Below are 11567 nucleotides of genomic sequence, written 5' to 3' on the forward strand. Positions count from 1 at the left end.
TCTCTGAATAAAGACTCTTCTCCAATCGAATTTTGGGAAGTTTTTATATCACAGGAAGTAGTGGATATGATTGTGACTCAAACTAACGAATACGCGAAGCAGAAAAACGACGATAAATTTTGTGTCTCGCAAGAAGAGATTTATGTCGTTTTGGGTGTTTTATATCTTAGCGGATATGTTCCACTTCCGCGTAAGTACATATATTGGGAAATATCCGATGATGTCCACAATAATTTGGTATCTAAGTCAATTAGACGAAACAGATTCAATGAAATTTTAAAATATTTTCATGTTTGTAACAATTTTAAGTTGCCACAGAACGACAAAATGGGGAAAATCCGGAATTTTATAAATGTTCTGAATAGATTGATAATTGTCCAATTAGTCGTTTTCTATCTGTAGATGAATCCATGATACCTTACTTTGGTCAACATGGTTGTCGACAATTTATAAAAGGAAAACCAATTCGCTTTGGGTTTAAAGCGTGGACATTAGCCCAATCAAATGGGTACTGTTTACATGCTGACATATATCAAGGTAAGAGTGCTACTGAACGGGGAGGCGTAGGGTTGGGCGAAAGTGTAGTTATGGATAGTTGTAATGTTATGTCTGAAGCGTACCCAGGAGTGTCATTCTCCTTTTACTTTGAAAACTTTTTTACGTGCCCCAGACTTTTGGCAGTAACATGGAAAGACAACAGCACGGTAAATATACTTTCTAATGAGCACGGCGTACAACCAATTCAAAAAGCTGCAAGATATTCATTTGTTGAAAGGAAAAAGATATTTGTACCATAACCAAACCTTATTACTCAGTACAATAAGTACATGGGTGGCGTAGATCTAATGGATAACAATATTTCAACTTACAGCATCAATATACGAAGCAAGAAGTGGTATATCCCAATTGTTCAATGGTTCCTTGGTGATTCCATGAGTAATGCTTGGATTCTATCACGCAGCCATGGACTAACGCTAGACGCTCTAGCGTTTCGCCGGTCTATTACCAAAAGTTTACTGGAAAATATGGCACGCCAGCACGTAACATCAACACGAGAGCTCCAGTGACTGATGCGAGTAGGAGGACCCACAACAACCACATCATAGTGGGGGATCAAAGAAGGAGACGCTGTAAAGTCTGCAAAAATAAAACAATAAGAGCTTGCCTAAAATGTGATGCACCGTTGCATGTAGAATGTTTTGAACAGTTTCACAAAACGTTATAAGTTAATTTTATACTTACTGTAGTTATCCTTACCTTACCTGTATATTTTTAGTTTATTAAATATGTTCCTATTAAGTATAAATACACATAAATAATGTTTCTAACGTACATGTTATTAATCACATCACATAAACACAAAAATAGCAACGTAGTATATCATTACGCTAAAATACTATGTTTCCGCGGTTTGTTACCAGCGGGTCGTTTACGACCCTGGTTTAAATTCTACTTTTGCAAATTAAAATATTTTTTTAAATATTTTTTCCATGATATTTACTCCCAAATGATATAGAATAAACAAAGAAAAATCAAAAAATCGAAAAAGAAATTCTTGGTAACGAATGGGTTAATACAACATGTTAAATAATATTTCCGTCGACGGTGACAACGAACTTTCAAATTTGTTGAAATTAAAACTTCCGCCATTTTGGACAGCGAATCCGGAAATTTGGTTTGCGCAAGTCGAAGCACAATTTTCACTAGCCCGCGTAACAAGTGAAAAGACGAAATACAATATTTTATTAAGTAATTTACCAGCGGAAACGATTACAACAATAATTGATTTTATTCAAAACCCTCCAGAAGAAGCACCTTACTCTTCGCTGAAGAAACTATTAATAGAACGGTTATCTTCCAGCGAAGAGAAGCGTCTGGATGATCTGTTATCAGATACCCAAATTGGAGATCGACTTCTATCGATCTTTATTAAACACGGTCGGAGGATCACAAGTCGTGACTCCCAATTTGTTACTTAAACTGTGGAAAAGAAAGTTGCCTCAGGTTATATCAGTAGCCCTCCTATCCTCGGGAAAAGACGGTGTTACCAATCTTCTTTCGATCGCTGATAAAGTTTGGGACGCCATAGCTCACACTCCTTCCATTTCTTCTCAAATTCCCTATCAGCCAAATCCAATAAGAACCACCATCACTTCTACACTCCCGACGCACCCGCAAAACAAAATTAATTTTGACACACTACTGACAAAAATGAACGATTTGACACTCACATGTCAATCATTGCTAAAAACCGTAGAAACGCAACAACAAACAAACTTCGATAAACATAAACTTTTAGAAACAAAAATAAATTATTTAACATCACAAATACAAACAAATAATACATCACATACAGGACACTGTGATTGTTGTAGAATTCGGCAATATTCTCGAGAACGACAACGTTCTGTGTCGAGAGATCGTTCTCGAGATCGGTCGTGTACCCGATATAAAAATAATGAAATATGCTGGTACCACAACAAGTATGGTGTAAAAGCATATAAATGCAAACAACCATGCATTTTTCAATAAAACAATTATGGAAATTAATCATAACGAGAAAGTATTAGATTCAAAGATCGATCAACTTTCGTTAATAATTAATCATTCTGAATACGATCGAAACATTACGTTTATAAAAGATACTTTGATCCAAATGATAAATTTGTACGAAGTGATACAATCAGTTTTGCAGGATGTTGAAAATGCAATTACGTTTGCTAAATTAAAAGTGATGCACCCCAGGATAATCACAGTAATTGATTTATTTAGATCATTAAAACAATTGACCAAACAAGTTAACGTAAATCAACTACCTATGGAGTTAACACTTGTTTTTCGAAAAATTAATTGAAGTTGAATGTTACATTTTTAACAATAGAGTAACGTATTTAATACACATTCCTATAACCTATCCATACCAATTTGAATATTTTCACCTGTATTCCATCCCAATACTAAGTAAGAATCGTCTAAAGACAGTGATTTCAAAAGATAAATATTTGATGATTTATTGATGAAATGTATTTTGGATTTAAAAATCAACCATGTAAACGGATGTTTCCACAACTTTATATTTGTAAAAAATTAAGCCCTTGTGAACTACAACTATTAAATGGGAAACGTGCAAACAATTGCAGAGAAACAGAAATAAAAATTGCCGAATTAATTGTGAAGCAATTAGACAACACCAACCAATGGATTTGGGTAATTCCTATACCACAATTCCTAAAATTGGAGTGTAATTATCAAGATGAAACCATAAGAATGCACGGAACTTACCTGTCCGAAATACCTGTGGGATGTAAGATTTCATTCAACAATAGAACCATAATAAATAACGTCCAAACAACTAATGGAACGAAATCAATATTATTTCCTGAATTAGAAGAAACACCAGATCCGACATTACCTTATCTTAACTTGAATCTACATATAAAAGATATTGGTTTAGATGAACTTCATGAACTGAAATCAAGGATCATCGCCAATGGGATTACAAGATTACCAAACGCATGGACAATCATTATCTATGTAATCGTAATATTGTTCATTGTGTGTTTAATTTATAGAAAAATAAGAAAACATCAAAAATCGAAATCCCAGGTTATCGATTCCAATAATATTCAACTTCCGTCCCTCTGACAAGGGAAGTGTCACAACTGTGTCTCACCGATTTCGATGCAATTTGGTACAGTCATAGAATGGGCCAAAATAAGGTTCGTACATTTTTTTATACGTGCGGTAAAAGCCCCTGGGGCGAGTTATAGGGGTTGAAAGTTTGGAGAAAAAGTACGTTTTCACTTATATTTTAAAAATGAAAAGTGCTATCAAAATTTGGTAAATTGTAACTGATATTCATTTTAAAAGAGCTTTCTTTTGATGTATCACACATATACCAGAGGGTTAAGAAGGGCGAACTACCCCTATTTTTTTGGAATTATTTAAAAACCACCCTATCGATTTTGGCGGCATTAAGTATACTTCCAGCACGTTCAAAAATATTAGTTAAGGGTTTTTTCCCATTCGCTCTAGATCATCCCCAGCGAAGTTACGGGGGTTAACATGTAACCACTTTTCGTAAGAATGATGTGATAAAATTGTCAGGTATTTTGAAAATACTTTAACAAAACCGTAAATTAGTCGCACAATAAAATGTTTAATGTAAAATAAGGCATAATACACCTGTTTAGGCAACCCAAATAACGAACCATTCTTTATGTAACCATGACAATTTTGTCGATTTTCAAATGTTACAAATAAAACAAGCAGCCATTATTGTATTCGTTATTAAAACGACGCCTTTTATTCGATCCTCGGAAGATAGAACCCCAATTCAAGTAAGAAATTTCCAATTTTTCTTCGAACCAACACCTACAATTATTCCCGACATTTGTCGCGCGAACATTTGGTCCTTCGAGCCGGATTGTCGGTATTACCGGATTGTCGGTATTTTCTCTTTTCCCCGGTTATCGGAAACATCTTCGCCAGCGTGCGTTGTTGGGCCCTTCGTTGCCGCGCTTTAATTCCCGGTACCTTGGGGTGATCCGGACGCACGACGCTGTTTCCGAGATTCCTTTTCCCTTAATTTATATTTAATTTCGTTTATTTTGAATTTATTTATTCACCATGACAACGACAACTGATAAATTACAAAAGGCCGTTTTAAAAAGGACTAGTTTGCTTAATAGATTAAATGAAACTCTTACCTACGGCCAAAACTTGATCTCGGAAGAAGATAAATGTATCTTTTCTGCACGGGCAGACCGCGTTGATACTGTTTATGATCAATTTCAAGACATTCACAACCAGATCATGGGTTTTATCTCAGATGGTGACTTCCCACAACATGATGAGGTAAGGAAAGAAGTTGATAAAGCTTATTTTACCATCAAATCGATCCTTATAAAAAATAAATCGTCACCTGCACCTATTCCTATTCCGCAATCATGTCCAAAACTAAACAAAATCATAATTCCTGTTTTTGACGGCAATTACAAAAATTGGCCGACCTTTTTCGATTTATTTAATACAATGATTAATGACAATGATTCATTATCAGCCGTAGCCAAATATCAATATCTTCTCACTTCACTGTCCGGAGAAGCGTTAAATTTAATAAAAGGTCTTCCTGTGACCAATGACAACTATATAATTGCCTATAACTCGTTAAAGGGGAGGTACCAGAATAAACGTCATCTTGCTACTTTATATTTTAACGAGATCGTTGCTCTGAAACCAATACAAGAAGAGTCATCGAAATCTTTTAGGTTTTTAATAGATACCTTCAAAGAAAATATAGACGGTTTTCGGATGCTTAATTTTCCCGTTGATCAATGGGACTTTCTTTTGTTTAATATTCTTCTTCAGAAGTTAAACATTTCTACAAAAACCAAGTTTGAATCCGAACATACCACCTTTGAAATTCCAACATACCTTCAATTAATTAATTTCCTAGAAAACCAAGCAAAGGCTTTCGATTCAGTGTTACTCACATCTGATAAACTTTCCATGAACAAAAACAAACCTTTTCAAAATTATCGTGGCAAAACATCGGTTAACCTCAAAACTGAAGATGTAAAACTATCTTTTAAATGCATATTATGCCCAGAATCACATTCAATATATCGTTGTTCTAAGTTTCTTGCAAAATCAGCTTCAGAAAGATTATCCATAGCAAGAGATCACAATCTCTGTCGCAACTGCTTAAACAAAAATCACAATACAAGTTCTTGTACATCCAATTATCGCTGTCATTCCTGCGATCAACGTCATCACACATTGCTACATTTTGAAACTAAGAAGCAACCAACTATGCATGTAGGGACGACTGCATGTAATAATGGCAACGTATCCATAGAAGGCGCTAATCATCAGGTCATTTTACCTATCGCGTTCGTACAGATTCGTGATCATTTTGGTCGACTTCATTTGGCAAGAGCTTTATTAGACTCTGGGAGCATGTCTAATTTTATTACCACCAAACTATCGCAAAGACTTCGGTTGCCACGTAAAAGTCATTCATTGGAGATTCATGGATTGAACTCTATGACATCAATTTGTAATAAGGGCATCGTTAATTGCAAGATTCAATCTTGTCAATCCCAAAATTTCTCTTGTGATCTGAAAGCCATTGTTACTCCGTCTATTTGTTCTGCTCAACCTTCATTATCACGTATCATTAATTCTTACGATCATCTTAAATGTTTGGATTTTCATCCTGAACATAATACCTCAGTCAAAGATGTTGATCTACTATTGGGAGCAGAATTAGTTCCTCAAATTTTTACTGGTGGTCGTGTCTGCGGTGGTCAGAACGATCCTATTGCTTTACATTCCGTCTTTGGATGGATATTAATGGGAAAATCTCAATTATCGACATCGACTTCATTATCAACTTGCGTTTCTACGACTGATGATTCTATTGATTCAGTAATTCAACGTTTTTGGGAATTGGAATCAATTTCTGAAAATAAAACAATGTCTTTAGAAGAAGAACAATGTGAAGATCACTACAAGAATACTTATCGACGAGACGTATCCGGAAGATTCATCGTATCTTTACCCTTCAAGAAGGATGAATCTGTTCTGGGAAATTCATACAACATCGCCTTAAAAAGATTTACTTTATTGGAAAATCGCCTACTGAAAAATGTGTCGTTACATAAAAAATACGTTGATTTCATGAGAGATTATCTTGAGACTAATCATATGTCCCTCATTCCTTCTCCAGATATTACGTCTATTAAATATTATATTCCTCATCATTGCATAATTCGTGATGATAATCAATTGTCAAAATTTAGAGTAGTCTTTGATGCCTCTGCGTTATCATCTAATGGCAAATCGTTAAATGATGTTCTGTTGATTGGTCCAAAATTGCAACAGAGTATCGTTAATATTTTAATCAATTTCCGATTTTTTAAATACGCATTCACTTGTGATATTCAGCAGATGTACCGGCAGATTTTAATCTCCCCTTCAGATCGAACATTTCAAAACATTTTATGGCGTTTTTCCCCTGAAGAACCGGTACAGTCATATCAATTAAACACGGTTACTTATGGCGTTTCTTCAGCACCGTTCTTAGCTCTCAGAACAATTCTTGAATTGGCTAATGTGTACTCAAATGACTATCCTAAAGCTTCCCATGTACTGAAACACAACGTTTACGTTGATGACATTGTCACTGGAGCTTCCACTATTAATGAGACACTTACGCTACAACAAGAATTAATAAACCTTCTCAACAAAGGCGGGTTTAAATTAAGAAAATGGGCCAGTAACAACCTTGATGTTCTAACTGCGGTTTCCGAATCCGATTTACAACGACCCATCTCCATGGACTATGATGAAACATGTTCCGTTAAGGTCCTCGGTCTTCAGTGGGATCCTTGCTCCGATCAGTTTTCCTTTTCATATACATCCCATGAATCACCTTGCAATAAGAGAACCATCTTATCAGACATTGCTAGGATTTTTGATCCGCTCGGATTTCTAACACCATGCACATTTAAAGCCAAGCATTTCATTCAACAATTATGGTCCCTTCATCTCGATTGGGATGAATCGCCCCCGTCAAGCATCCATTCCGAATGGAAAACCTTTAAACATAATCTTAGTTTATTATCCGATATTCATTTACCTCGTTTGATCATTTCTGATCAACCCGAACACATCCAACTTCACCTTTTCTGTGATGCATCGCAAACGGGTTACTGCGCTGTCGCATACCTTAGATGTTCCACATCCAATCTCATAACGACTTCGTTCGTTTGCGCCAAATCACGTGTGGCCCCTTTAAAGACGATTTCAGTCCCTCGACTGGAACTTTGTGGAGCCACCTTGTTGGCCGATTTATTTTCATCAATCACCAACACACTGTCGAATTTACCTGTCGATTTAGTCGTTGCGTGGACCGATTCACAAGTGGTACTTCACTGGCTTCATTCAGCTCCGTGTAGATGGAAAATCTTCGTAGCCAACAGAGTCTCTCATATACAAAACGCATTACCTCCCTCATCGTGGCGTTATGTGCCTTCTCATGATAATCCAGCCGATTGTGGTTCCCGTGGTTTATGTCCAAGTCAATTGTCATCTTTTAATCTTTGGTGGAATGGTCCATCATGGTTGAAAGAAGATTCCGATCAGTGGCCAGTTAACCCCATTTTCAAATATGAAAATAATGAAGCAATTGCTAAAGAGAGCAAACCTATTTTAGTAAATTGTGGGGAAAATCAAACACATTTTCTGGATCACTTACTTACTAAATTTTCTTCCTTATCAAAAATCCAAAGAATTATTTCGTACATAAGACGGTTTATTCTACTTTCTAAGAAAAACCGCAACGTTAATTTATTCTCATCATTTTCACAATTTGAACTGCAAGATTCACTTCATGTTCTCATAAAACATGTTCAAAATCAACATTTTTCGTGTGTCTTCAATGCTCTTATCAAAAACCAGTTGGTAACAAAACCCTTTCGTAAACTCACACCCTTCATCGATCGTGACGGGTTGCTCAGGGTGGGTGGACGATTAAGACATTCGGATATACCATACGAACATAAACATCCTTTATTACTGCCGTGTGATTCAAGACTAAGTGAATTAATAATCGAAACAATTCATCGTGAATATTTACATCCTGGTCAACGCACCCTTCATGGATTATTGGCTCAACGGTATTGGATCCTGTCTCCGCGAAGAGCAATCCATCGCGTGTTATTTAAATGCATCAGATGTTTCCGGATGAATCCACGGCCACAAGTTCCATTGATGGCCGACCTACCAAAGTACAGAATATCAGAAGTGAAGGCATTCTCAGCAGCAGGAGTCGATTTTGCAGGTCCCATACGCACTACCATGAACCGATCACGGGGATCTCGTTCTGTAAAATCGTATCTGTGTATTTTTCTTTGTATGTCTACTAAAGCTGTTCATCTGGAGTTGGTTACAGATCTTACGACTGATGCTTTCATCGCGGCTCTCCGAAGATTCCTCTCTAGAAGAGGGAATTGCATCAATTTGTATAGTGACCAAGGAACTAATTTTATTGGAGCGAACAACAAGTTAAAAGAGATTGCCGAAGCTACTGGTTCGACTTTCGGCATTCAGTGGCATTTCCACCCTCCAGGAGCACCTCACTTTAACGGATTGGTTGAAGCTGGGGTCAAATCTGTGAAGAGTCATTTATTAAGAGTAATTGGAGAACAAATACTTACCTTCGAAGAAGTGTACACAGTGATAACTCAAATCGAAGCAGTGTTAAACTCAAGACCGTTATGCCCTTTGTCAAGCGATCCCAACGACTTGCTGCCCTTGACACCATCACATTTTTTATGTTTGGAACCGTTAAATGTGGAATTACCTAGTCCAGACTTTACCAAGAGTCCAATAAACCGTCTCGACCGTTGGAATTTGCTGCAGCGTATGGTACAAGATTTTTGGGGCCGTTGGCGGACTGAATATCTACATACCTTGCAGCAACGTATGAAATGGAACAAAATCACTCCTATGATTAAAATGGGAGACATGGTGGTCATTAAGGATGAACAGCGTCCCCCATTGCAATGGACGATCGGACGCGTAGTGGAAATGCATCCAGCGCAAGATGGCGTTGTACGGGTAGTGGTTGTGAAGACCGCTAACGGAAGATTAATGCGCCCCGTCGCAAAGTTATCTGTATTACCCGTCAATTGAATTTTGTATTTTATTTCTTTTCGCTATTTATTTATTTGTTTTCTTTTTTAATTCATCATTGTATTTTGTATTGTTATTATTATTCAAATATTAATTGTTAAAAAATAATATTTTTTGGTGGGTGGAATGTTTAGGCAACCCAAATAACGAACCATTCTTTATGTAACCATGACAATTTTGTCGATTTTCAAATGTTACAAATAAAACAAGCAGCCATTATTGTATTCGTTATTAAAACGACGCCTTTTATTCGATCCTCGGAAGATAGAACCCCAATTCAAGTAAGAAATTTCCAATTTTTCTTCGAACCAACACCTACAATTATTCCCGACATTTGTCGCGCGAACAACACCATTTAGGGGTGGTTGGGGTTAACCACCCCCTTAAAAATTAATTCTATCCCGGGCATTACTTGTTGATTACGGCGAAATTTGGTACTGTGTTTGTTTTATATAGTTTATTAGTTTATTTTTATTCTACATAATGTTGCCAAAAATACACCTACCAAAAAAATTTTGGCACAATATTTGTTTTTTTAGTGCCGCTTGCTAAAGGTCATTTCTCAAAATAGTTTTTTCTAGTATAAAAGAACGTGTGCCCAGTGGGTAGATTTTAGTTTCAGAGCAACTGACAGAAGCAATGGTTACAATAAACCCAATAAACGTTTTAAATTTGCTAATGACAGTTTTTACTGTTATGAATATTCCCCAGACTCCTGTAAATGAAGCAGAAGTTAGTTTAAAAGAAAATATACAGCGTATTTTAATGGAAAGTATGGAAGACTACAATATGCAAATTGAAGACGAAACTGTATTAATTTTCGATTCATCCAATGGCATCAATGACGGTCAGCAAATTATTGAAGACCAGGATACAACTGACAGGTTTGTAGAAGATACTGATGCTCATTGTCCATTGAAGGATGACATCGACTACGAGTACAAATTAGAGGCGGTAAATTACTGGACAAGTGGGAAGAAAGGTTATTTGAAACTAGAAACCGTAAAAAACAAATACCGAAAAGTAACGTCAAAGACCCAATTGCACAGATGGTCTAAATATATTGAAGAAAGAGGGACATACAAAGAAAAATTAGCAGAAATTACCGAATTTGTAATTAATCAAGCGAGAGCCGCCGTAGATAATAAATTGCCACTACATGATATTGATATACGCAGATGGGCTATACAAGCTAGAAATGAAAAGAATTTATCTCCTCAACTGTTCAAAGCATCTCATAGCTGGGTGCAACGTTTTAAGAAAGCAAATCGGTTAGTAAGCCGAAAAATAACAAAATTTCTATCCCAAAAACAAATTGGAAATGTTGATCGAGTAAAAACTTTAGCAAAAGATTTCGTTAAAGAGGCAAAGCTACAAATCCAAATATATGGACCTGAAAACACCTACAATTCGGATCAGAGCGGTTTTAACTTGGAATTCCATTCGGGAAGAACATTAAGCGATTTAGGAGTTAAAACCGTAGAAAGTGTGGTCCAGTCGGTGTCATCTACAACGCACAGTTACACAATTCAACCCGTAATATCTGCTGATGGGAAACTTCTTTCTCCACTTTTTATTGTTTTAAAAGAACCCTCTGGCAGCTTTGGACCGAGGGTAGCAAATACAATGTTTAAAGCAGACAATATATACGTTTTGGCATCAAAATCTGGAAAGTTAACTTCAGAACACATGAAAAATTGGCTCCAAAATGTATATTTTCCAAATACTGGTTCTAAATCATTATTATTATTAGATTCTTGGAGTGGCCATTGTCCTGAAGTTATTAGTGAAATAACTCCATCAGGTACTAATTTTAAACATTTATCTATACCTGCAGGGACAACAGGTCAAATACAGCCCCTAGA

At 36.3% G+C, this 11567-nt stretch overlaps 2 protein-coding genes across 2 annotated transcripts; both read left to right on the plus strand.

Annotated features, from left to right (window-relative positions):
- The first annotated feature begins 1580 nt into the window (after positions 1-1580).
- LOC111421064 (uncharacterized) lies at positions 1581-1979 on the plus strand. Its single transcript, XM_023054189.2, has one exon. The coding sequence runs from the start codon at positions 1581-1583 to the stop codon at positions 1977-1979; it is 399 nt and encodes a 132-aa protein (XP_022909957.2).
- Positions 1980-4629: 2650 nt separating this feature from the next.
- LOC139432720 (uncharacterized) lies at positions 4630-9702 on the plus strand. The gene has a single exon (XM_071201484.1). It carries the CDS (start codon positions 4630-4632, stop codon positions 9700-9702), a length of 5073 nt encoding a protein of 1690 aa, XP_071057585.1.
- Positions 9703-11567: the final 1865 nt, after the last annotated feature.

Source organism: Onthophagus taurus, chromosome 2 (genome assembly GCF_036711975.1).
Source record: "Onthophagus taurus isolate NC chromosome 2, IU_Otau_3.0, whole genome shotgun sequence".
In the NCBI taxonomy this organism is placed as follows: domain Eukaryota; kingdom Metazoa; phylum Arthropoda; class Insecta; order Coleoptera; family Scarabaeidae; genus Onthophagus; species Onthophagus taurus.

Coding starts and splice junctions, on each gene's coding strand:
- LOC111421064 (XM_023054189.2), top strand. CDS start 1,581: ATGTTAAATAATATTTCCGTCGACGGTGACAACGAACTTTCAAATTTG.
- LOC139432720 (XM_071201484.1), top strand. CDS start 4,630: ATGACAACGACAACTGATAAATTACAAAAGGCCGTTTTAAAAAGGACT.